The sequence below is a fragment of the Scyliorhinus canicula genome, chromosome 4 (genome assembly GCF_902713615.1).
Source record: "Scyliorhinus canicula chromosome 4, sScyCan1.1, whole genome shotgun sequence".
NCBI classification, from domain to species: Eukaryota; Metazoa; Chordata; class Chondrichthyes; order Carcharhiniformes; family Scyliorhinidae; genus Scyliorhinus; species Scyliorhinus canicula.
In genome coordinates this window covers 233,121,901-233,149,284 of record NC_052149.1, presented here as the reverse complement: position 1 = coordinate 233,149,284, position 27,384 = coordinate 233,121,901, and the positions used below count along the sequence as shown (strand labels likewise).

At 47.2% G+C, this 27,384-nt stretch overlaps 2 protein-coding genes across 7 annotated transcripts in view; one reads left to right on the top strand and one right to left on the bottom strand.

Moving 5' to 3' along the window:
- The window catches only part of LOC119965457 (chromosome-associated kinesin KIF4A), a 134,218-nt gene that overhangs the window by 8,596 nt on the left and 98,238 nt on the right, over window positions 1–27,384 (top strand). The gene's annotated exons all lie outside the window — the stretch shown is intronic.
- The window catches only part of tmco6 (transmembrane and coiled-coil domains 6), a 46,735-nt gene that overhangs the window by 16,490 nt on the left and 2,861 nt on the right, over window positions 1–27,384 (bottom strand). For all 6 annotated transcript variants that reach the window (XR_005460517.1, XR_005460516.1, XM_038796261.1 and 3 more), the window contains exons 2-11: window positions 27,195–27,307; window positions 26,948–27,057; window positions 24,624–24,807; window positions 24,074–24,178; window positions 17,940–18,025; window positions 11,764–11,880; window positions 7,880–7,994; window positions 6,206–6,386; window positions 2,819–2,913; window positions 998–1,168 (exon numbers count right to left, since the gene is read on the bottom strand). Coding sequence is in view for 4 of the 6 variants with exons in the window: in XM_038796261.1 (XP_038652189.1) it covers window positions 998–1,168; window positions 2,819–2,913; window positions 6,206–6,386; window positions 7,880–7,994; window positions 11,764–11,880; window positions 17,940–18,025; window positions 24,074–24,178; window positions 24,624–24,807; window positions 26,948–27,057; window positions 27,195–27,307 (1,277 nt within the window). In the remaining 2 variants the exon portion in view is untranslated. The remainder of the gene's footprint in view (window positions 1–997; window positions 1,169–2,818; window positions 2,914–6,205; window positions 6,387–7,879; window positions 7,995–11,763; window positions 11,881–17,939; window positions 18,026–24,073; window positions 24,179–24,623; window positions 24,808–26,947; window positions 27,058–27,194; window positions 27,308–27,384) is intronic.

Genomic DNA, 27,384 nt, shown 5'->3' with positions numbered 1-27,384 from the left:
CAACGTTCGGCCTCCTCCCACATAACGCCACCAGACGTCCCGCCCCATTCGTCATGTGCAGCTCTGTCAGCTATCATTGGAATGGAGAATTGAGAAATTCCTCACTCCTGTTCTCAAGCCAAAGGATGAGACACTTCTTCACATGGGATTCTTCTCAATGAGATAGCTCCATTGTGAGCCTGCAACCTTCCCATTGCCGGCACAGGTGGATATTCCTCATGTCAAAGGGCTAGAAAATGAGGAAGACGGGGAGCAAGTAGGCAAGTCCGACACAAGCCTTTACCCTCCCTGAATCTCTCTGCCTCTCTTTTCCCCTCACTCGGCACCAATCAGACCAGGGACCCTCAGCCCCTGCATTTGACTGGCGTCCCAACACACCGCATTAAACATCCACTCCTCCTGCACCAGTCACAAGCTGCATTGGAGCAACTCGCAGCACCTTCGAAAACCCAGGACCTGTTCTGCCCAAGACAAAGGCAGTCAACGCATGAACACCTTCAAGTTCCACTCAACGTCACACCCTACCCGGACTCTCAACGATATTGCCGTTCTTTCACTGTTGCTGGGTGAATTTCCTGGAACTCCCTCCCTAACCAACACCCCACGGACTGCAGCTTTTCAAGAGACAGCTCACCACCAGCTTCTCAAGGACAATTAGCGCTGGGGCAATAAATGCTGGATTTGTCAGCAATGCCTGTATCTCTCAAATGAATACAAAAACACTACAAGTGTGGTTACTAACAGATGTGAAAGCAGCTCTGGGCCACTCTCCTGGCAGGCAGCAGAAGAGATGGTTTGGTGAATCGGAAAGAAATGTTAATGCAATGCATTGGGCTGTATTGTAGGGGAACCTGCTAATACCGATTTAAGACTTCAAATGAAGCATGCAAAACATTGCAAATATAAATTGTGGCCATTAATCTGCAATGAGCATATGGAGAGTTCAGCATGAAGGCACAACGGCTCGTTTCAGATTTGAAACAGGCAACAGTCTCACCTGCTGACAGTGCGAAAGGATCCGGTTCAGTACTTCAAGTGCCAGGCGCACGGCTTCTGGGTCGGCCGTCCGGAGGGTGGTACAAAGGGCAGGAAATATGTCTGTCTGCTGTCGCAGCTTCTCACAGCACTCCAGCCCCATTTCCGCAATGTTACCCAACAGCATCAAAACCTGCGTTAAGTACACACAACACACTCTCTCAAATATCGAGTAACATTCAGAATTTCATAGAATTAACAGCACAACAGTTGAAGGTTGCGCACAAGGCGCATTGGACGAAGTCAAGGATGAGCCGGCTGTTTGAGGGGGTAGAGGATACTTGCGAATGGTGAGGGAGGGGCCCGGCTAATCATTTGCACATGCTCTGGTCCTGCCCCAAAGTTGGAGAAATTTTGCGGGGTTGTGTGTTCAGCACCATGTCGGCGATCCTGCATGTGGATTTGGAACCGGGTTCCAAGGGGCCATATTTGGGGTGTTCAACTCCATTTCCCGCTCACTCCCCATACCTCTTAATTCCCTGAGAGACTAGGGGTAGCACGGTGGCGCAGTGGTTAGCACTGCTGCCTGCAGCACTGAGGATCCGGGTTTGAATCCCGGTCCCGGGTCACTGTCCGTGTGGAGTTTCCACATTCTCCCCGTGTCTGTGGGGGTTTCACGCCCACAACCCAAAGATGCGCAGGTTAGGTGGATTGGCCACGCTAAATTGCCCTTAATTGGAAAAAAAAACTGTTGGGTACTCTAAATTTAAAAAACAAATAGTCCCTGAGACACCAAAAATCTGTCTTAAATATCCCAGACTTAAACAAATGCAACTCTGAAGCAACCACAAGCCTCCAGGGTGGAGAATTCCAAAGATTCACAACCCTTTGAGGGAAGGGATTTTTCTTCATCTCAGTCCTAAGTGGTGGATTCCCTTTTGCCGGGCCTGTGCTCCAGTGTTTTCGATTGCCCCGACAAGGGAACAGTTCACTCCATCACCACTATTCTCATCAGCTCTGGGAAAATAAGTTTCTTCAGAGTTCCCTGTTGGATTTACAGAAAACGGTATGAGAATTATTATTCATGCAGAGTTTAAACATCCGCCACGTTGGGTTGGGCTATTCGGTCTATTTCTATATTGTAGTGTCCATGTAAAGTTAGTAAAGAACAAAATGCAACTGGGTAAGAGACTGCGAGAGTTCGGGTACGAAAAGAGTGAATGTTGATTGAATATAGAACATACAGTGCAGGAGGAGGCCATTCGGCCCACCGAGTCTGCACCCTATCCCCGTAACCCAATAACCCCATCTAACCTTTTTTGGTCACTAACGGCAATTTATCATGGCCAATCCACCTAACCTGCACGTCTTTCGACTGTGGGAAGAAACCGGAGCACCCGGGAGAAACCCACGCAGACACAGGAGAACGTGCAGACTCCGCACAGACAGTGACCCAGCGGAGAATCGAACCTGGGACCCTGGCGCTGTGACGCCACAGTGCTATCCACTGTGCTACCATGCTGAATGATCTTTCCTTGTCCTTTTTTAATATAAACATATACAACAACAACATGCATTTAGATAGCAGCCAGCAATGGTCATCACAGAAATGTGACGCCAAGCAACATTAGCTTAGCTGGCCGAAAGCAAGGCGAGAGGGGTTTAGGAAAGGGATTTCAGACCTTAGGCCATAGGGGACTGAAGGAATGGCAGCCACTGGTTAAATAATGAAAATCAGGAATGAGCAAGGGAGGAGGATCGGAAGAGGGCAGAAATCTTGGAAGGGGGAAAGCATGGAGACACTTGGGAACAAATTCAAATGTACAGCAAGGTGCAAACTTACCAGAGTATTTATCCCACCGGAGAAAGGGATTAGCTGGAGGAACGCTGGCAACAGATTAAGGCAGAAGATGGTCGAGCAGAATTGTTCATCACCAGCTGCAGTGAGTAACATTGTCGTTAAAATACACTCACAGACACACAAGATGCATCATATACAGTAGAAACAGAAATTACAACACATTGAGACCCAACGCCAAAATTGAGAGGCTACACTTATCAGGAAAGGATGAACAGGTTGGAGTCTCTTTCTTCAGAAAGAAGGGGGGAGAGGGGTGACATGATCAAGATCTTTAGCATCAAGAAGGGGTTCAAAAGAGATGACAGAGAGATGATTTGGACGGGACATGAAAATAGATATTATTTTTAAAATCACCAATGAATCCGACAGTCAATTCAGGAGACACCTTTGCGCCCAGAGGGTGGTGAAAACATGGAACCCGCTACCACAGGGAGTAATTGAGATGATGAGAAGTGATGTATTTAAGGAGGAAATTAGAGGAGTAAAGAAGGGAGAAAATAGAATAATAGGGTGCAGAAGAGGTTCTTCGGCCCATCGAGTCTGCACCGACAAAAGGACACTAAATCGATACTAATCCTTCTTTCCAGCACTTTGCCCATAGCCTTGAACATTGACATTTCAAATGCTCATCCATGTACTTTTTAAAGTTGTGAGGTTTCCCGCCTCTTCTCCCCTCCCAGGCAGTGCAAAGAAGGGAGAAAATATTTAAAGTATATTCCGATCGGGTGAGATGAAGGAGAGTGGGAGGCTCACGTGGAGCTCGGACCGGTTGGGATGAATGGCTTGTTTCTGTGCTGTCCATTCTATGCTTATTTCAACCATAATCTCTGCAGGTGCTCCGGATAAGAGCTCGCAGATTGGAATCCAAGGTCAGCGCGGAACACACTAAATGTCTCCTGCAGTCATTCCGAAACGGAGCCTGAATTGTGCGATTGAAGCCATCGTATGCCCTCATACCCCCTTCCCATCACAATGCCAAGATGTGTACGGAACACGAAAAGGAAACGCAGCAGCCAAACTGGGCACAGAAAGCTCCCAGGAACAGCGATTTGATAATGACCAGATAACCAGTTTTAGCGAAGTTGATAAAATAGTGACCCAGGACGCTCCCCAGGCCCAGGGGGAACTCAAAATAAACACAAAGTGCTGGAAAAACTCAACAGGTGTCCGTGGAGAGAGAAACAGAGCTGGTATTTCGAGTCCAGCATGACTCTTATTCGGAGCTCGGAGAACTCATCTGTTCTTCTTTGAGGTAGTGCTGCACAATTTTCTTTTAAACCCACCCGGGAGAAGAGGGGCTTCAGTTTAGCATTTTGTACATCGGGACAGAACATCCGAAGAGTTCAGCACTCCCTCGGTGTTGAAGTGTTAGCCTGGATTTTGTGCTCAATCGGGGCTCAGAGGCGAAGGCGTCATCATCTGAGTCAGGGGGAGATGTCAAGAAGCACAAAAGATCACAGGAAATCCGTAACTCCCTTCAGCTGCCCCCAAACCTCCCTCTACCTCAAGAGCTGTTGGGCTTCGGGATCAGTTGAAGATTTCAAGATGGAGATTGATCCTTTTTTATGAGGAAAACGATGTGTAGGAAAGGGCATGCAAATAGTGGTGAAGTAAAGATTATAGAAACCAACAGATAGGGAAAGAGGTCATTTGACCGTTTGTGCCCATGGTGGACATTTGTAGCAGTCTGCTTACACCCCCACTCTTTGTGAACAGCTCTGCAAAGTACCTCACCCTCAAGTACCCATCAAACTCCCTTTCAAAATTATTAACGGATCAGCTTCAACCACCTTTTCATGTCGATGTACAGGGATAGAAGGTACTATAGCCAAATTTTCAAAATAGGTGGGGACAGTAAGTTGCAATGAGGGAATAAGAACCGTAACAAATGGATATAGATAGGTTAGGAGAGTGTCCCAAAATGTGGCAGATGGAGCTTAGCGTTTTGGTCGGAAAAACGGAAAGGCAACTTGTTATCTAAATGGGGGGAGACTTTGGGGTGCTCCGGTGCAGAGGGATCTGGGGGTCCTTGTTCATGACTCACAGAAAACTAGCATGCAGCGGCAGGTAATAAAGAAAGCAAATGGAATGTTGGCATTTATAGCTAAAGGAATTGAGTATAAAGGTAAGGAAGGGTTGTTGCAACTGTACAAGGCATTGGTGAGACCACACCTGGAGTATTGCGCACAGTTTGGGTCCCCTTATTCGAGGAAAGATGTAGTGGCATTGGAGGCAGTTCAGAGGAGTTTCACTAGGCTGATTCCAGAGATGAGGGGCTTGTCGTACGAAGAGAGATTGAGCAGTTTAGGCCTACATGCGCTAGAGTTTAGAAGAATGAAGGGAGATCAAATTAAGGTTTACAAGATGATAAAAGGTATGGAGTGGATGCTTCCTCTTGTGGGGCATTTTGGAACGAGAGGTCACAGTCTTGGGATAAGAGGTAGCAAATTTTGAACAGAGAGACACCACTTCGGCCAAAGGGTTGTGAATCTGTCGAATTCGCTACCCCAGAGTGTGGTGAATGCTGGAACAGTGAGTCAATTTAAGGAGGAGTTAGACAGATTTTTAATTGGTAATGGGTCGAAGGGTTATGGAGAACGGGCAGAACGGTGGAGTTAAGGTCAGGATGAGATCAGCCATGATCAAATGGCGGAGCAGACTCATTGGGCCAAATGGCCCAATTCTGTTCCTATATCTTATGAACTCATTGCTCATAAGTACAAACATTTCTCCTCACCTGCTCGCTAGGTCTCTGCCAGTGATTTTAAATCTATGACCGCTGGTAATCAGCCAATTCGCCAAAGGGAAATGCTTTATGCTTTCTACTCTACCAAAACCTATCATCTTGAACATCTGCATGTCACCCCTAAACCTCCTATATTTCATAGAGAACAGCTGTAACTTTTTCCAACCACTTCTCATAACTGAAGCCCCCCATTCTGGCGAGACCTCGGTCAGCCAGTATCTGACTGAATGGCCAAACAGACTTGAGGAGCTCGAATGTTCTAGTCTGGTTTAAATGCACCGAAATAAACATTTCGCCCAATGACAGCGATATGGAAATCGCCTGACTCACGAACAATACAGTAAACATAGATTATCTCAGAATTCTTTCAGCCCAAGGGCGAAGATTAGAAGGAAAATTCACACGGATTCTGGAAATCTAAAATAAACCAGGGTATTCCATAAATGTTCAGCAGATTGGCAATGCCGGCATCAAACCTGTTGAAAATCCATCGACCTGTAATGTTAACTCTGATCCCGTGCACCTTCTCCACCAGTACAATGTTTTTGGTCGGAATGTTTTCCTGTTTAATGCAGCTTCAACTCCATTTTCGGTTAATTATTTCGACACAGGCCTAGACTCACCAGTCAGGTTGTTGAGAAGCCAGAGGCATTCTCGAGTCACAAACGGACGCGACTGCAGAAACCCACTGACGAACGTGCTCAGTGCGCGCAACAAGTCGCCATCGTGGACCAGGACTTTGGACCGGGCTGTTCCATTGCTGGCAATTAGGTTTCCCAAGCAACGGGCCACAGGGTATATCAGCTGAAATAACAGGAAGAAAAACGTGAGATTTAGAATTTGAGATAAACAATCCCCTGCAATTGTGGGGATGGCTTTACATCAGCTGAAATGGATGGCTGGATTCTGGTTTGACTAAATCAGCGCTGGTCAAACTCTTTCCCACTGTAACCCCATCAGACTTCCTGGGTGAAAGTGTGAGAGGTAAAAGGTTTGTTGAGTTGGGGGGGGGGGGGGGGGGGCAGGCAGAGAGAAGAGTTCAGTGTGCCCCATCTCCTACCTGCCACCTCCGCTCCTTTTAACATGAATTGGATACTCTAAATTTAAAGAAAATAAAAAATAAAGCTGGGTATTATTTCAATAAAGAGCAGTGAAAGTCAGTTTTGCATTTATTCCGCACTTAAACAACCACCGGGCATTCAAAAGTATTCTGTAGCCCATTAAGTATCTTTTAGGCACAGTTGCAGTGTACGATATGTACCAAACTGCACTGGAGTGTCAACCTGGACCTTTGGGTTCAAGTCCTAGAAAGGGACTTGAACCCACAACCTTCTGATTCAGGGGCAAGTGCGCTCAGAACTGAGTCCTTACACGGATTACACGAGAGAAAACAACAACAGTATTTCATTGGTTCTTTTGGGAGGTTGTGACATACACAACATCGATTTGAAGTTTACCTCTTTTCATGGACATTCTCCCACACGGAACAGCCATTGACAATGGGCATTAGGGGATAAATTGTTTTTTTTGTTTATAGATTTAGCGTATCCAATTCATTTTTTCCAATTAAGGGACAATTTAGTGTGGCCAATCCACCTAACCTGCACATCTTTAGGTTGTTGGGGCAAAACCCATGCAGACACGGGGAGAACGTGCAAACTCCACATGGACAGTGACCCAGAGCCGGGATTGAATCTGGGACCTCGGCGCCGTGAGGCTGCAGGGCTAACCACTGCATTATTGGATTGCATTGGATTTGTTTATTGTCACGTGTACCGAGGTACAGTGAAAAGTATTTTTCTGCGAGCAGCTCAACATGTCATTAAGTACACGGGAAGAAAAGGGAATAAAAGAAAACACATAATAGGGTAACACAAGGTATACAATGTAACTACATAAGCACCGGCATTGGATGAAGCATACAGGGGTGTAGTGTTAATGAGGTCAGTCCATAAGAGGGTCATTTAGGAGTCTGGTAACAGCGGGGAAGAAGCTGTTTTTGAGTCTGTTCGTGCGTGTTCTCAGACTTCTGTATCTCCTGCCCGATGGAAGAAGTTGGAAGAGTGAGTAAACCGGGTGGGAGGGGTCTTTGATTATGCTGCCCGATTTCCCCCGGCAGCGGGAGGTGTAGATGGAGTCAATGGATGGGAGGCAGGTTTGTGTGATGGACTGGGCGGTGTTCACGACTCTCTGAAGTTTCTTGTGGTCCTGGGCCGAGCAGTTGCCATACCAGGTGTGATGCAGCCAGATAGGATTAGCATCAGGGGATAAATTAATGATCTCCCAGCTCTACTTACCAATTCCACACCATCTGTTGTTGTGCCTGATTCAATGGCTCTGCCCAGTGCGATCAGCAGTATTACAGCTTGGCATACGAGGCCCTGGGAGATCATACACTCACTGTTTACACCACTGCAAGAGATACAACAGACTATTTTGATTAACCGATCCTCCCGTGTTTTCCTTAAAGACAAAGCAAAGTGAAGCCTCGCTCTCAGAAGTGCAGAGTACGAATGGGTAACTGGGTTGCAATCCTACAGAGAGTGAACAGGATGCTGATAAATGCTTCAAGGGGAGACACAGGTTAAGGCCTTTCAGTGGAACTGGTTTATGCAGTTGGAGAAACCTCTTCAACCACACACCCACAGCACAATTGCACCACTTGCGCTGCGTGGTTTGACTTCGGGTTACATTTATTGTGTAAATGCTGTTGGAATCTGGAGTCAAGGCTCTAACTGCAACCCAAAGGAAGAGGAGCAACTCTCTTGACTGATGGGAGCCTTGCTGAACTTTGCTTTAGAGTTCAGTGTTTTACCGCTACACGTCTGAACGCAACCGGACAGAATTGCCCAACGCAGAAATGGTCAGAGGGAACAACAGGCAACGGCTAAACCTGCAAAGCAATGCTGAATGGTTTTCATCATCAATTAGTAAAAGGCAACAAAAACAGAAAATGGTGGGCAAACTCAAAGCTTTGACAATGACTCTACTAGACTTGAAACGTTAGCTCCCATCTCTCTCCACAGGTGATCATGATGTGGAGATGCAGGCGTTGGACTGGGGTGAGCACAGTAAGAAGTCTTACAACACCAGGTTAAAGTCCAACAGGGTTGTTTCAAACACGAGCTTTCGGAGCGCAGCTCCTTCCTCAGGTGAAACCTGAGGAAGGAGCTGCGCTACGAAAGCTCGTGTTTGAAACAACCCTGTTGGACTTTAACCTGGTGTTGTAAGACTTCTTACTGTCCACAGGTGATGTCAGACCTGCTGGGATTGTCCAGCATTTTCTGTTTTTGTTTCAGTTTCCAGCATCCGCAGTAATTTGCTTTTATGTTAGTAAAAGGCCATCATTTAAGGGTGAAGAGGGTCTTCTTGGAGCGGAGTAGGGATGGGGGGGGGCTGGCGTTGCCCAACCTCTCGGGGTATTACTGGGCGGCCAACGTGTCGATGGTGCGTAAGTGGGTGATGGAGGGGGAGGGGGCAGCATGGAAACGGATGGAGAGAGCGTCCTGTGGGGATACAAGCCTGGGGGCCCTGGTAACGGCGCCGTGGCCGCTCCCTCCCACGAGGTATACCACGAGTCCGGTGGTGGCGGCTACCCTCAAGATTTGGGGGCAGTGGAGGCGACATAGGGGAGAAGTGGGGGGCTCGATGGAGGCTCCATTAAGGGGGAACCATAGGTTCGTCCCGGGGAACATGGATGGGGGATTTCGGGGATGGTATAGAGCGGGCATTAGACAGCTGAAGGACCTGTTTATCGACGGAAGGTTTGCGAGCCTGGGGGAGTTGGAAGAGAAATTTGGGCTCCCGCCGGGAAACATGTTTAGATATCTGCAGGTAAAGGCATTTGCTAGACGGCAGGTGGAGGGATTCCCTGCGCTCCCCGCGAAGGGGGTGAGTGACAGGGTGCTCTCGGGGGTCTGGGTCGGGGAGGGGAAGATATCCGATATCTACAAGCTTATGCAGGAGAAGGAAGAGGCGTCAGTAGAGGAGCTGAAAACGAAGTGGGAGGGGGAACTGGGGGAACAGATCGAAGACGGGACATGGGCTGATGCCCTGGAGAGGGTAAATTCTTCCTCCTCGTGTGCGCGGCTTAGCCTCATCCAATTCAAGGTGCTGCATAGGGCCCACATGACTGGGACGAGGATGAATAGGTTCTTTGGGGGTGAAGATAGGTGTGCCAGGTGCTCGGGGAGTCCAGCGAACCATGCCCATATGTTCTGGGCATGCCCGGCATTGGAGGAGTTCTGGAAGGGGGTGGCGAGGACGGTGTCAAGGGTGGTGGGATCCAGGGTCAAGCCAGGATGGGGACTCGCGATCTTTGGGGTTGGGGTAGAGCCGGGAGTGCAGGAGGCGAAAGAGGCCGGTGTGCTGGCCTTTGCGTCCCTAGTAGCCCGGCGAAGGATTTTGCTACAGTGGAAGGACGCGAGGCCCCCAAGCGTGGAGACCTGGATCAATGACATGGCGGGCTTTATTAAGCTTGAGAAGGTTAAATTCGCCCTGAGAGGATCGGTGCAAGGGTTCTTTAAACGGTGGTAACCTTTCCTCGACTTTCTGGCTCAACGATAGGGTACTGGGACAGTAGCAGCAGCAACCCGGGGGGGGGGGGGGGGGGGGGGGGGCGTTGATTATGTTAGCTTATTTTATTTAAATTTGATTTATCTAATTTTAATTTATGGTTAAGTTCTCTTGTTGGGGGGGGGGGGGTGGGGGAATGTGATACATGTGATGTTACGGTATGGGGGGAATTGTGGGTGTTATGGGGCTGTTAGTTGCATATTACTGCTTTTTGCTATACTTTTTGTTATATTTTCTGCAAAAAATTCCAATAAAAAAATTAAAAAAAAAAAAAAAAAAAAAAAAAAAAAAAAGGCCATCATTTACGAATTAGGTTTAGCGCAGTGCCGGGATCGCTGCTCCACTCATCAGTAAAGTCCTCGAACAGTCATTTCAGATTACCCAGCCGGGGCACACCTGCCACCCAGGGCCACCGATTCAAGAATCTTCCAAAGCAGGATCGAGGGCAGGAGTAGCAAATGAGAATCAGAGTTTTGCATCGGGTACACCGAATGCAGATTGCAACAATGCACTCTACAAGTCTTGGATAAGCCATAATGAGAGCTGTGTGGGCGGGTTTGGTATTGTATATTAGACATGCTAATGATATAAATTTATTGAGATGGTCCAGGGATAGACGGGCATTGTTGCGGTGAGAGAGAGAGAATTAAAGTATTTTGGCTCTATTTGCAGAAAATGGTTCACTGGGGCCAAGAGGATAGCTCTTTCAAAGAGCTGGCTGGAGAACCACCAGTTCAATGGCCCGTGATTACGATTCTAAGAGGAATTTAAAAGGAGCATAGAAAATTATAAAAAAGGGCTTGATAAAGTAAATAGTGAAAGATTATCTTAAACTGACCAATGAACAAGCAGTAAAACATGAGCTTAGGATAGGGGAATAAGACTTTCCTCACCCAAAAGATTAAATGGTCCATAGAACACAAGCTATCTGTTGCAATGGATTCAAAGTCTATGACTGTGGCAGTGCTGTGTCGTCATGCTTTTGGACGAGTTTCGGAATATCGATCCAGACAATTTGCGTTCAAATCCCAACCTCAGAATTTTGAGAATTTGTTTTTATTCTTAAAAAAAAAAATTTAGAGTCCCCAATTATTTTTTCCAATCAAGGGGCAATTTAGTGTGGCCAATCCACCTAACCTGCATATCTTTGGGTTGTGGGGGTGAAACTCACGTAGACACAGGGGGGGGGGGGGGGGGGGGGGGGGGGGGGGAAGAGAGCTGTATGTGTTAATGGTGTCTATGGGTGTTTCCAGATTCCTTTTTGTCATTTATTTATGTTAACATGCGGGCTAATGTTTGGGGGTTTGGTGGGAGGATGGGATCATTGTTATTGATATGGGGATTGACATTACATTAGTTACTGATTATTGTTGGGTGTAAATTTGGGAGACAATGTGAAAGAGGAGAATAAAAATATTTAATAAAAAGAATAGATAGCTAGACATCTCGATAGCTCTGATGTGAACTTTGCACTGATAACACATTGAAGAATCTAAATGAACAGGAATGCTAGTGTACTGGGTAAACCAGGACAGTGAGCGTGGTGGGTGCGGGATGAGGGCGTGTGACCCCCCCCCCCCAGTTGAAAAAACTACTGGCTTTTTACCTACTCACGATGTAATGCAGGCACCAGGCACATTCCACAGCCGTCTGCATCCCAAATTCAGAATCCACATCCAGCAAACGGATCAAATGTGGGGTCAGATTGGCTTCCAGAACAGCACTGCCAAGTAAACAAAGACATACGTTAGCAATAGAAAGAAAAGGAGACCGCGAACAGCAAAGCCATGGAATTCGAGCCATCCACAGCTACTGGGACAGCATCCAGCAGAAAGGACTTGCATCCATCCTGCACGGCCTCAGGAAGCCACAATGGCCGAAAGCATTTTAGATCATTTTGGTTTTCGGATGCCGCATTACCACAGCCTCAGCGAGCTACAGTCTAAAGCAGGCTTGTCCAACATACAGAAATCCCTCAGTGCGCCCCCCCCCCCCCCCACAGCCAGTTTTCAAAATGCCCATCAAACAGGCACGCTTGAATGGAGGTTCCAGCATGGCACTGCTGCACCAATCAGAGGCCGCCCCACTCCAGCCGTTGCTGCTGGCGGGGTCTAGTGCAGGTGAAGCTGAGGACACATGGCGCAGGAGGGGAGTGTGCGGTGCGGTTGGGGGGGGGGGGGGGGGGGATGGGGCGCCTGCCGCCTTTCCAGCATATTGGGGGGGGGGGGGGGGGCGAAGCGGCCCAGTGGGTGGAAAGGGCGCCCTGGCCCCGGAGGGGAGTTGTGTTAAACTTTATCTTTTTGAATAATCAATGCATGATACCTCTGACCCACTCACCACAAAAATCACATGGTAAACACAGCGCAGACTTAAAGAACCTTAAAACCAGCAGTTTTTGGATGTGTTGTTATCGGATTTGCAGATACTCCATCTGTGCATCTGAAACTTTGTCACTGTTGCAATGTGGGATATGCACCAGCTAATTTTCACACTGTAAACTCCCATTAGGGGAAACAAATAAATGATCAGATGATCTGTTCCAATGATGTTGGTGGAGAGATAAATATCAGGCCAGAACACGTGGAGAAATCCCCTGATTTTCTTTGAACTAGTGGCTGTGGGACCTTCTACACCCAGAGGGAGCAGAGTCTCGGTTTAAAACTCAGCGGTAGGATAACACCTCCAATAGTCCAGCACTTCCTCAGCAAGGCACTGCAATTATAGCCTTGATTAATGTGCAACTTTACAATTCAGAGGCGAGGTAGTGAACAAGACCAAGGCTTACAGTGACTGATGAGGTTTTACTGAAAACGTTAATCAGTGTGAGGCACCCTCAATTACGACACGAGAGCGAGGTCGGTAATCAAAAGGCTTTAATCTACAGAGAACTGAACAGCATCCGAGAGAAGTGTGCTCACCACATGGAGCCTTATCCTAATAACCGTTTCCTGGGGGCGTAGCCAGAGGCAGAGTCCAAGCCTCTTAAAGGGGCAAGGTATTAAAGGTCAGGTACCGTTTACGGCAGCTATTAATGCCGTTCATCACACAGGGTCTCTGCCAATCCCCTGTCTCTGTGCAGGCTACAGCCTTTATTAACAGAAACAAATGGCCTGTTTTTGGTTCCAGCTCTTTTACTATTTTGCCGGAACTTTCCAGAATTTTGACGTAATTTGCAAAGTGCACTAACACCCTCTAGTGACAGGAAATCAGCACAGCAACTAAATGAAATGAAAATGAAATGAAAATCGCTTATTGTCACGAGTAGGCTTCAATGAAGTTACTGTGAAAAGCCCCTAGTCGCCACATTCCGGCGCCTGTCCCGGGAGGCTGGTACGGGAACTTCCAACTGAACAGCAAAACGGTGAATAATGCTCAGAAACGTGAAATAAAACGAAAAAAGGCTGAAAAGTTCACAACAGGTCAGTCAGCATTTGTAAAGAGAAATGTCCGGTTAATGTTTCTGCTATGGATCCTTGGAACAGAACTGAAGATTTAAATGATAATGATTGAACAAACTTGCACTTATATGGCCTCAGGAGGTTACAGCCAATGGAGCTGGGGTTTTTGTTTTGGAGAGTATAGTCTCTGCTGTAATGTTCTAAACCACAGAGGAACTTGAGGCACATCTCAGAACACGTGACCATAAGGAAACTCTCATTGGAAAGAACATTCCTTTTGGGAAAAGAGCTGCCGACTCCCTTCATGCATCAAGGGTCAACAAGAATAAAAAGATTGCCAACTGTAAACAGCAGCAACAACAGGAACAAAAGGAGCCAACACAGAAACTCATCAAGGACGTTCAGATGGGAGTTGCTCAGAGCGCAGTCAGCAACATCAATATTCCTTTCATATTTCACAGCAGCATCTGAAGACCAATGAACATGCCAACAGCGGGAAGAATGACGGAATCCTGACTTTGCTGAACAAAACCAATCCTAAACGCTAAATTTGAAATGTTCTTAAGGGGCGGGAACCCTTTTGGAAATCGTCAAGAACAACAGCTTCAACTGGAGAGGGTGGAAGTTGTATTCCAGATACAAGACCTAAAAATGTGAGGGTGAACGAAGCGAGAATGAAATCTTGAGAGGAAAGACGCAAGGTCTGATGGAGCCACAATCTGGAGAAGGCACCACAGAGGCTGGGGGCCACAAGATTCAGTAAAGGTGGCCCAGGTATACAGGGTGGTGGGGACAGCGGCTGGCAACAAAAAAAAAAAGAACTAAAGAGAGTGGAAACGGAGCTTGAGTGAAGTCGAAGAACTCCAAACACCTGCAGAATGCAAGTTGCACCTCACTCCTCACAGGGGCTGGTTTCACACTGGGCTAAATCGCTGGCTTTTAAAGCAGACCAAGGCAGGCCAGCAGCACGGTTCAATTCCCGTACCAGCCTCCCCGAACAGGCGGCGGAATGTGGCGACTAGGGGCTTTTCACAGTAACGTCATTTGAAGCCTACTTGTGACAATACACGATTTTCATTTTCATTTTTCCAGCTAAGATCTATCCGGGGTGTACCACACTCAGCGGTGTCAACGAAGGTTCATAGCCTCCGAAGTGAAAGCTCAGATAAAAGCAGCCTGATCAGGTTTTGCGACGGGAGATCAGGGCTAAACGCTTTGTTTTTCAAAGGGCAGGAAGTATTGGCGAGGAACTATACCACCCGTGAGAAGTGAATACCTCCCATTGTCTTGGTACAGACAAGACCAGCCTCCGACACTGTTCAAACTTGGGACGATGTCGTGCGAAGAAGGCATGCTGATCAACTTTTAGCAACTCTGACTAGTTTGCCCGAGACATATTCAAAGGAGAGTCTGCAACAAACAGTGCCAAGTGAAGCCCTAGACATTCCTGAGAAACTGGCAATACCAGAAACAAAGGTGGAAGACAGTGCCCCAGTTGAGGACACTTCAACTCCGAGTCAACCTGTGAACAACGACGCAGCTCCGGTTGAGGCAACTACGGACGACATCCAAACTAAACCAAAAACACCAGAGGTTGCAGTCAACACAAAAACGCAGATACCGGAGATTCACCGACAACCACACAGAAATCAACGCTCTCCGAAGCGTCTAACTTATTAACTGTTGTGTTTATTAATTATTCACATTTTGATCGTTATGGTTACATTGTGTTTCAGGGTGAAATAGGAACATCGAAGGTAAAGGGGCCACGGAGTAAAATCTAATGCAGGGCAGCACCCGGGGTTAGAAATGAAGAGCACAAGGTGATTCAAGAAATTGTGTCGGCTGCAGCAATTTGGAGAGTGCAGTGGGTGAGGAACATACATATGAACAGGGAGGAGTAGGCCATTCAGCCCCTCGACCTTGCTCCACCATTTGGTTGATCGGATTGTGGACTCAATTCCACTTTCCCGTTTACCTCCTACAACCTTTGGCTCCTTTGTCAATCAATCACAGAATCGATACAACGTAGGAGGCCATTTGGCCAGTCGTGTGCGTACTGGCTCTCCAAATAAGCATCAAGAATCCATCGATCTCAGCCTTAAAAATATTCAATGGACCAGCTCCCACTGCTCTCTTGGGAACAGACAAACAACCATTAGAGAGAAAGAAATTCTCCTCATCGCTACCTTAAAACAGGAGTTTCAAGAGTTTAAAATTTGATGCTAACAAGGGAATAACTAAATGAAAAACGATCATGGTCTACTGAGTTTGCCTTCTACCATCCTAGTCGCCACATGGTATGACAATGAAATCGTTTGGTTAATCATAGTAATCAATCTCTATCAATTAGTCCACATCAAACAAGGGGAGGAAAGTCGCACTGATGAAAAATTCTGGGGACCATGCTCCACCCACCATGTGTGAAGTTTGAATTCAGCTCACAGATAGCTGGTTTCAGGGAGCAGGCAGTGCAGGTGAGCAGAAGCTTGGAGTCAGAATAAAGCCATAGCACAACGTGCCTGGTCGAGTGCAGCGGTAACACTGCAACCAGGCCAAAGCAATCTGCTTGGTCAGCACCCCATCCGCCACCTTTAACATGATTAAAACCAAACACCGTTCAGGACAGAATCAGGCCATTCAGTACGACTGGCCTAGTTTGATGTCTGCACCCCACAGGAATCTGCTCCCACCCCTCTTCATTTCCTTCTATTCCCTCTCCCTTGTGTGGTGATATTTAATTCCCCCTTAAATGCGTTCAAGCTATTTGCCTCATCTACTCTGTCATTGATAATATCGATACAAAAAGATGCCCAATGCAAACACCTGCAGTAACAACCCAACATTGAACATGCAATAATGACGGACTGCCAACAAGCAACTCACTCAAAATCTACATTCCCAGCTTCAGATCCTTTCAAGATGCTTCCCCCCTCCGACCAAATTTAAATTCTATTAAAATTTCCTTTGCGCTGTAGGAACGTTATAACGTGATCATTCAGAACATAAGAAACAGGAGGAATAACCACACAGCCCGGTAAGGGCAGCACGGTAGCATTGTGGATAGCACAATGGCTTCACAGCTCCAGGGTCCCAGGTTGGATTCTGGCTTGGGTCACTGTCTGTGCGGAGTCTGCACATCTTCCCCGTGTGTGCGTGGGTTTCCTCCGGGTGCTCCGGTTTCCTCCCACAGTCCAAAGATGTGCAGGTTAGCTGGATTGGCCATGATAAATTGCCCTTAGTGTCCAAAATTGCCCTTAGTGTTGGGTGGGTTACTGGGTTATTGGGATAGGGTGGAGGTGTTGAACTTGGGTAGGGTGCTCTTTCCAAGAGCCGGTGCAGACTCGATGGGCCGAAAGGCCTCCTTCTGCACTGCAAATTCTATGATCTATGATAAGCCCGTCGAAGCTGCTCCGCCATTCAATATGATCACTGCTGATCCTGGGATTCACCTTCATTTTCCCACTCACTCCTCGTATCCCTTAATTCCCCAAGACACCAAAATCCTTCTATCCCAGCCTCGATAGAGCATCCATGACTGTCTGGGGTAGAGAGTTCCAAAGATTCACAATCTTTGAGTGAAATAATTTTATTTTCATCTCAGTCCGATAGATCAACCCCCTTTATCCTAAGACTCTGCCCCATCCCACCTTGTTTTAGATTACCCAACCAGCGGAGACAATCTCTCAGCAATGACTGGGCGACATGGTGGCCCATCGAGTCTGCACCTTGGAAACAGCACCCTACCCAAGCCCACCCTATCCCTGTAACCCAGTAAACCCACCTAACTCTCTGGACACTAAGGGGCAGCATGCCCAATCCACCTAACCTGCACATTTTTGGACTGTGGGAGGAAACCGGAGCACCCAGAGGATACCCACACAGACACGGGGACAACGTGCAGACTCCGCACAGACCGTGACGCAAGGCTGGAACTGAACCCAGGTCCCTGGAGCTGTGAGGCAGCAGTGTTAATCACTGTGCTGCCACAGAATTGGTCACAGAATTCGGAGTCAGGAGATCTGGTACAGATTTATCACCCTAATCAGGAAAGTGTTTTCAGGAAAACAGGAATTATCCCGGAATGCTCTATGTTTAATTTCTCCTGGTGATGGCAGCTGGAGAAAGGCAGCATGTGGAGTAGTATTGATGCATGTGAAGGGAAACTGGGAAAGTGAAGGGAGAAAGGATGTCAATAAAGGAAGAATAAGCATTGTGGGAGGAGATTCAGGTGGTACAGAAACACCAGCAGAGACCAGTTGGGCTAAATGGCCTAGTTCTGTGCTACAAGGGTAGTTAACTCGAGTGGACTGTTGAGGGTGGAAGAGACATGCATTCATTCAGGGCCCAGGTACACGCTGGTCCCACTGAGGCACCAACTTACGGGATGATCTTCTCTCCCGCCTCCTTGGCCTGCAGCATTTGCGACAGTGAATAAGCCGCTGCCTCCACCACAGCTCCATGGGGTGACTGAAAGAGACAGACATTTGCTTTAGGAACACATTACATTTACATCCCGGCTCTTATAAGAAACGGCCCAAGGCACCTGGCACTCAGAAAGGTTGGAGGCAGAAAGGAAAGTGCAGTCAGACATGAATTTTTAAGAATATTATAAAGGATAAGCGAAAAACCAAGGCAAAAAGGGATTAAAGGAGGAAAAAGCACTTAAATTTATATAGAGTGTTACTACCTCCATGGAGACCCATAACGGTTTAAAAAGAAATTCACATTTCTGGTTATTAGCCGAAAGCATAACATGTCACGATTTAACGTTTAAAAGCTTTTAAACTGCAATGACTAAAGACAAAACACTATTAATTAAACACTATTAATTTTTCGTGGCAACTTAGAAGTTAAATAGAATATAACTTGCTCTTTTCTATTGTTAAACCCCAGTTTGGTTACTCTTAAGTAGACATGCACTGTTCTGGAATCAACGATGCAGGCCCGGTAAGCATCTATCTTCTTGCTCTCCCCCACGCCAATCGGCTGCCGATCACTGAAGACCAAACCTGCAACTCCCCCCACCCCTGCCTGTGATATCTGTGGATTGATAGGGAAGCCTGTGACCCGACTGCAAAAGGCTGCGTTTATTTGTGCCTTAAGACTCAGGGAGCACTTCCTGGAAATACGCAGAGGCAGTTCAGGTGCAAAAGCAAGAGGTGCTTTTTAAGGGAGGTAGTGGCGTAGTGATATTGTCGCTGGGCTAGTAATCCAGAAACCCAAGGAAACGTTCTGGGGACTGGGGTTCGAATCTCACCACGGAAAATTTGAATTCAATAAAGATTTTAAGGGCAGCACGATAGCACAGTGGTTAGCACAGTTGCTTCACAGCTCCAGGGTCCCAGGTTCGATTCCCGGCTGGGGTCACTGTCTGTGCGGAGTCTGCACGTTCTCCCCGTGTCTGCGTGGGTTTCCTCCGGGTGCTCCGGTTTCCTCCCACATGTCCAAAGATGTGCAGGTTAGGTGGATTGGCCGTGCTAAATTGCCCTTAGCGTCCAAAAAGGTTGGGTGGAGTTATTGGGTTACGGGGATAGGGTGGAGGCATGGACTTTAGTAGGGTGCTCTTTCCAAGAGCTAGTGCAGATGTGGTGGGCCGAATGGCCTCCTTCTGCACTGTAAATTCTATGAAGTGTAGTTGGCGTCTTATATCACATTTTATCATCTGTGAATCGACAGGCAGCCGAAATCAAGTTTTGAGATGCAAATCAAACCAAGCATTAGAGAGTAAATTGCAACAGAATCATATTAGAAGTGACTGTCCCCCAAAATGTTCTGTTCATGTGCAAGTCACAGGGCGGCATAGTAGCAGAGTGGTTAGCACTATTGCTTCACAGGGGCAGGGTTCCAGGCTCGATTCCCGGCTTGAGGTCACTGTCTGTCTGCACGTTTTCCCTGTGTCTGCGTGTGTTTCCTCAGAGTTCTCTGGTTTTCTCCCACAGATGTGCAGTTTAGGTGGATTGGCCACGCTAAGTTGCCCTTAGTGTCCAAAACGGTTAAGTGGGGTTACTGGGTTACGGGGATAGGGCGAAGGCGTGGGCTGAAGCAGAGTGCTCTTCCCGAGGGCCGGTGCAGACTCGATGGTTCGAATGAACTCCTTCTGCACTGCAAATTCTGTATAAAATTCTAATCAGAATGACATTGGGACATTGCTTTTTTAACAAGGCTTTAGGCTGATGCTGTCAAAAAGCTTCAAAATACGTGAGCTTATTCCATCTTGCGTTATTAACATTTAGCGCTTTCTACAAATGAACCCATTCTTCAGTCACTGGGGAGACCCATGTTCACGGTTTGTGATTCTTGTAGCTGAGGCCAGGGCCCGTATTCAGCATAACTCACGGGAAAAATTTAAAAAATGATCCCCCAGTGTGGGGCTTGAGACCATGACTCTGGGACGAAGGGTCCAATTAACTATCAAATGAGGCTGTGCTGGAATTGGAATCTGCCATCAAGCAGCTCCTGCGGCGGACTGGAAGGGCGCCAGGATCAGTTGTGCATTTCACAACAGCCGCAGTGAGGGCCGAGTGCTCATGGGCAACCGTTTCTGTCGCCTTTCCGATTGGGGGCAGGAGTTAATGATCTGAAAATTACTTCCTCCACTATTCTCTCATTCCATGGCAGCCTGTGATAGGGTGAATCGATTCAGCAGTTTCGAAGCGTAACCACCGCTCTCGTATTTTGGGCAGCAGCTGTTGATTCTTCCCGTTTACACCTCCTCCCAATCCATCATTTGTCCGTCTGCTTTTTTTTTGTTTATGGGTGTGAGTGTCACTGGGCAGACTAACATTTATTGCCCGTGTCTAATTGCCCCAGAGAAGGTGGTGCTGTGCCGCCTTCTTGATCCCCTGCAGTCCATGTGGTGTACGTACACCTACTGAGAGAGGGAGTTCCAGAATTCTGGGTTTCTTTGGAGATTGAGGGTCTTTGGATTGTGGAATTAGCCCTCATTGCCCCCGGATGTTAACATTTGGCACCTTCTCTCCAACAGCACAATGTGAATCTCCCTTTGATCTCGCAACTAACTTGCCCAGATTTCCTGTCAGACTCTAGCATAGGTCACATGCTCCTTTCATTTAACCTACATTTAGGGGTGCCACTCCAAACGATGATAATCTTATAAACTAAAAGATATCGTCCTAAAATATAATCCCAGAAACCTCACATTTGCAACAAGAATTATTCACCACCTTGGGATGTCCTGAAGTGCTTTATAGCCAATGATGTACTTTTAAAATATTGCCACGGAAAGATGTTAGAGGTGATGGATTTTACGCAAGTACAGGGAGCAAGGGGAGAATAAAATGTAATATTTAAGGCAGGATGGAAGGTAGAAGAGATTAAATGACAAGAAGGGATGATGGCACAAGGAAAACGAAATGGCATCGAGACAAATGCTCCTTCAACAATACCTTCCAAACCCATGACCTCTGCCACCTAGGACAGGGACAGGACCTGATTGATCTCCTCCAAGACACACACCGCCCTGATCTGGAACTACAGCACTGTTCCTATGCCACCTATTCACCCTGTCACAGATCTTTCCTTTGGTTTGTTCTTCTCATCCCTTTTCCTCCCGCTGAATGTACTTCAAAACCTGTTATGTTTTCCAGTTCTGATGCAAGGTCACCGACCTGAAAGATAACTCTTTCTCCCTTTCCACAGATGCTGCCTGAGCTGCCGAATGTTATCTGATTGCATTGCAGATTTTGCCTATTGAATTATCAATGCCATTCAACCTCGCCGGAGCCAAGTTATGCACAAACAACGAATGAAAGAAATATATTTTTAACCATGTCGGTTTAGAGCACAACTTTAGCTAGTAGATCTGGAGAATTCCACTGAAAGAAGTTAGAGGTGATGGATTTTACGCAAGTACAGGGAGCAAGGGGAGAAGACCCATGCCTTGAATAATGACATGGGGTATTGTACACCCACCTGAATGGGCAGATGGAGCCTCACTTTAACATTTAACAGGAATTCAAGACCTTTACTACCCATTGAACCAGGAATATCAACACCTCTGACTGCTCAGCATTCCATCAGTACCAGTGTGTCCTCCAATTCTTTTCACAGTGCACGAGCAATTTATTAAATGATGACCCTTAAAAACGTTTGCACAAGTTACTTTCGGGCCTGTCTCATACACAGCCTAAGTGGAAACCTTTGTGTTGGCTCTACGGCCACTCAGTCAAGGGTACACGGACCGGGACCTCAGGAGTGTCAGCCTAAACGATGCATTTAAGTTCATTGTCAGGCTTGAACCCAGAACCAATAGCTCAGAGCCAAGGCTGCTATCAACTGCAAATATATATATTTTTTTACTTTAGAGTAGCCAATTCATTTTTCCAATGAAGGGGCAATTTTTCCAATTGAGGGGCTGGTTTAGCACACTGGGCTAAATTGCTGGCTTTGAAAGCAGACCAAGGCAGGCCAGCAGCACGGTTCAATTCCCGTACCAGCCTCCCTGAAAAGGCACCGGAATGTGGCGACTAGGGGCTTTTCACAGTAACTTCATTTCAAGCCTACTCGTGACAATAAGCGATTTTCATTTCATTTCATTTTTTAAAAAATTTTTATTCAAAGTTTTGCTAAACACATCATTTTTGCATAACCATATGCAACAATTAACAGAACAAAATAAATGTTAACCGTTTATACAAAGAAGAGAACAATACAACGTAACGATTCCCCCTCGCCCCCCACGGGATGCTGCTGCTGAACTTTACTGCTCTCCTAGAAAGTCGAGGAACGGTTGCCACCTCCGAGAGAACCCAGCCATGGATCCTCTCAAGGCAAACTTTATTTTCGCGAGACTGAGAAACCCAGCCATGTCACTAACTCAGGTCTCTACATTCGGGGGCTTCCAGTCCCTCCACATTAATAAGATCCGTCTCCGGGCTACCAGGGAGGCAAAGGCCAGGACGTCGGTCTCTTTCGCCCCCCCCTGAACTCCCGGATCTTCTGACACTCCAAAGATCGCTACCTCCGGACTCGGCACCACCCGCGTGTCTAAGATCTTGGACATAGCCTTAGCAAAACCCTGCCAGGATCCCTTAAGAGCCTTAAATTTAGAGTATCCAATTCATTTTTTCCAATTAAGGAGCAATTTAGCGTGGCCAATCCACCTACTCTGCACATCTTTGGGTTGTGGGGGCGAAACCCACGCAGACACGGGGAGAATGTGCAAACTCCACACGGACAGTAACCCAGAGCCGGGATCGAACTTGGGACCTCGGCGCCGTGAGGCTGCAGGGCTAACCCACTGCGCCACCGTCAGCTGCTGCCCACTTGGTAACATTCACACCTCAGTTGTAGGTTCAAGTCCCATTCCAGAGACCTGGGCTGACACTCACAGTGCAATGCTGGGTGAGACATTAAACCGAGGCCTGGTTTTCTCTTTCAAATGGACATAAGATTCACACTATTTAGAAGAGCAGGGTATCCTGGGCAATGTGTATTCTTCAATTATTCCTAAAAAGAATGATCTGGGTCATTTTCACATTGCGTGTGAGAGTTTGTTGTGTGCAAATTGGCTGCTGCGTTTCCTACATGTCAACAGTGACTGCACTTCAAAAGGCTTTCATTGGTGATAAAGCACTTTGGGACACACAGATTGTGAAAGGCGCAATAGAAATAAAGCCGCTTGCTTTCTTTTTAAAGTTACTACTGTGGTGACAGCCAAATGTAGAATGGAATAGAGTTACCATAGAATTCCGGCAGTGCACAAGGAGGCCATTCAGGGGCTGGTTTAGCACACTGGGCTAAATCGCTGGCTTTTAAAGCAGACCAAGGCAGGCCAGCAGCACAGTTCAATTCCCGTACCAGCCTCCCCGAACAGGCGCCGGAATGTGGCGACTAGGGGCTTTTCACAGTAACTTCATTGAAGCCTACTCGTGACAATAGGCGATTTTCATTTTTTCATTTCATTCGGCCCATTTAGTGTGCACTAACTCTCCGAAAGAGCACTCCACCTAGGCCCACTACCCCCCGTAACCCAAACTATACCGGCATATCTTTGGAATGTGGGAGGAACCGTAGGAAACCCACGCAGAGAGAAAGTGCAAACTCCACACAGACAGTCATCCAAGGCTGGAATTGAACCTGGAATCCTGGCGCTGTGTGGCAGCAGTGCTAACCACTGTGCCATCATGCTGTCCTATCAACCGTGGCTATCAACCCTCTATGTATAGGGGAAATCAACCACGAAAACCGGTCTCCCTGTCCAAACTGAAATGGCTAGTAGACCACAACGGAAAGCGATGGCAGTCTGGGCAGAATTCTGTTACTCGAACAGTCAGTAAAAATCAACAGGAAAACATAGAATGCGGAGATCGTCACCCACAGGGCTCACAAGATGACCAGCCCCCAAAGAGGCTGAAATCGGATGGTCTGTTAGCACCCCACCCTGCCCGGGTTCGTACAGCCCAGGTTAAATACATGGCTAAATGATTTCACTGGGCAGTACTGAATAAATTCACAACAGCTTCATCTGCAGCTATTTTCCCAATGATGTCTCACCTGTAAACAGATCGCCAGAGCTTGAATCACACCTTGCACCAGAAGTTGATTCCGAACTGTTTCGTTCTCAGCTGCTAGGTTCCCCAGGATGTACAGACACAGCTCCTGCAACAGAATGTTCCCCCCCACAAAAAAAGTCTGATTATCAGAGATTAAAGCACCAATACACTTTGCAAACATCAGCTCAAAGACCAAGAATGAATTGTGCTCCAGGCTCTCCGATGGGTTACTTGATAAATTTTCAATGTGCCACTGAACCATTTATCAGGGTGCCCAGTTCATGCACTGTTCCCATATCACACCACGAAATATCAGAGCGACCTATATCTAGGTTGGGATGTTTATGAGGCATTGTGAGGATCAGCATGGGGACCCACAATTACAGCAATTAGTACATAGAGAATGTAAGGAGGTCAGTCTGAACCTCATTTGTGCTCTGGTGTGGAACCCAAACTTGCAACATTCCAATTTGGGGACAAGAGCAGATGCTCACTGAGCCACAGCTGACACTGAAAGATATCGTAACAGCGTTCTGCAAAAGACTGCTCACCGTGAACTTTGCACTCTGGCCCGAGAGGTATGTCAGGAGGTAGGGCGTTGCTGGCAAACAGACCAGCGAGATGCTGGGGTCGTCCGAGTGGGAGAGCTCAAGCAAACACTGTGCGGCCTCAAGCTGAACCACTGCCAGGTTGCTAGTGAAGAGGCCGATGAGGACGTGGATACTGTTTTCAAACCTAGACCGGGGCAGAAAACAACAATGAGTTTGCCACTTTCACATAACCTTTGGTTTAGCAGGCTAACAGAGTATACAGATACACTGATGATCGATATGGATTAAGTGCCCACCAGGTGCAGAATTAAAGTGTTAAAGGAATTGAGGTCTTTCCTATTTCAATTACCCAGTTTAATTATTGCACACTGCAGGTCAGGGATAGCTGTATGTTTCAAAAGGTGGTCCACTCAGCCAGAATTAGATAATAATTATAATCTTTATAGTCACAAGTAGGCTTGCATTAACACTGCAATGAAGTTACTGTGAAAAGCCCCTAGGTACCACATTCCGGCACCTGTTCGGGTACACAGAGGGAGAATTCAGAATGTCCAAATTACCTAAGAGGACGTGTTTCGGGACTTGTGGGATAAAACCGGAGCACCCGGAGGAAACCCACGCAGACACAGGGAGAATGTACAGACTCCCCCTGGCAGTGACCCAATCGTGAATCGAACCTGGTACCCTGGCGCTGTGAAGCCATAGTGCTAACCACTGTGCTACCCTTTATTTCACTGGGTAGCCAATAACCTCGACGTCAGAATAACAATTTGAGGGCAGCACGGTGGCCTAGTGGTTAGCACAACCGCCTCACGGCGCTGAGGTCCCAGGTTCGATCCCGGCTCTGGGTCACTGTCCGTGTGGAGTTTGCACATTCTCCCCGTGTCTGCGTGGGTTTCGCCCCCACAACCCAAAAATGTGCAGAGTAGGTGGATTGGCCATGCTAAATTGCCCCTTAATTGGAAAAAATATTGGGTAATCTAAATTTTAAAAAAAAGAAAAAAGAATAACAATTTGGTGCTAATCTGTGTTTATAGGAGGTTTGTGCTCAGAGCCCAGAATAACAAAAACTTGCATTTCTATAGTGCTTTAATGTAGTAAAAAGTCCCAAGGTACTTAACAGAAGTGATGATCCAACAAAATCTGATACTGAGCCACAAAGAGATATCAGGACAGGTGAACAGAAGCTTGGTCAAACCTGTTGGTTTTAAGATACATCTTAAAAGGGGGGGGGGAGGGAGGTACAGAGCGAGGGGGCAGAGGGAGGGGAGGATGGTCTAGAGCTGAGGCATGACCATCAACGGTGGCACAAAGCAAACACACAAGACGCGAGAATTGGAAGAGCAGAGTCCTAAGAGTTGTAGGGGGTTAGCGTTAGGGAGGGAAGAGACACTGAAGAGTTTCAAAAACAAGAACGAGACTTTTAAGTTCTGCATCCTACAATACTAAGATGGATAATTGGTTCGTCATACCAGCGCTCTGAAATACTCTTAGCAAGAGCTATCCAATTAAGAACTATCCGTCCACTCAGATTTAAATTGAAAGTACCTAAACTCAGTGCATTTAGCTGGCCGAGGAGACAGGACTGGATTTAGAACATAGAACAGTACAGCACAGCACAGGCCCTTCAGCCCTCGATGTTGTGCCGAGCCATGATCACTCTATTCAAACCCACATATCCACCCTATACCCGTAACCCAACAACCCCCCCCCTTAACCTTGAATCACAGATCCATGAAGTGAACGTCAGTGTTTATCACAGAACCACTCAGTCTCCTAACTCGGCTTTTCCCTGATAGGCAGCTTTAGAACCAACTAGATACTTTCCTAAACCCAGACGGCAGGGTTAACTGATAAACCCACAGATGAGCTCTGACCCGGCATGCCAGACAGCAGAGACTGTAAAACTAAATTTGATAAATCCATAATCCACATGCGGGTTGGCATGGGGCCGGGGGTGGGGGTGGAAACGGTCACAACTTCTGCCAGATTGTTGTCCCAAAGAAAATCTGATGTCCTTCAGGAAAGGAAATTTGACACCAGAATTTGGTCTATTCCTACACATGGCTCGAGTCCCACACTTTGGCTGGCTCAAGATGACCAGAATTAGGCCTGTAAAAGCACTCGTTAGTATGAAGGTGACTGCTCACCAGCCTTCGCAGCCTAACGCGGCCGGGCAATAAATGCCGCCTTGCCCGCATCAAGAGAAAATAAACAGACAGGAAAAAGGAACCCAGGGGTAAATGAAGAAATTGCAATTCGCTGACACTTCCAAGTGAGTGGGCTGTCAAGAGAAAGCAAAAATGCCATTGAGCTGCCGGTACCCGACAAACATCTGCTGCGATTTCTTCAGTTGGAGCACTTGACGTAGAGAGCGTAAAGCAGCAAGACGATCATCCGATCCATGCTGAATCCTCCGGTACAGCTGCAAAACCTATGGCAATTGTGAACACAAGGCAAGTCAGATTGGACACGTCAGGGAGCCACTTACACTTTCAAATTGAACACGCTCTCTTAAAATGTTTCTCGGGAACAGGGCCAGATGGACGTTGGGGGCTGATTGCGTCTCACCTCCTCCTGAGTGATCAAAGTCTCTCTGATCTCCATTTCCTCTCCATCTCCTTGCAGACCCCTCGGCAATCTTTTGCTAACCAGCTGCTTTTCCTTGCGCGCTTTCCGCAGATCTGTACATAGAAGGACAATTCCCAGTAACGCATGGTCACATTAAAAACTTACAGAGTAATGAAGCAAACTGGCATCA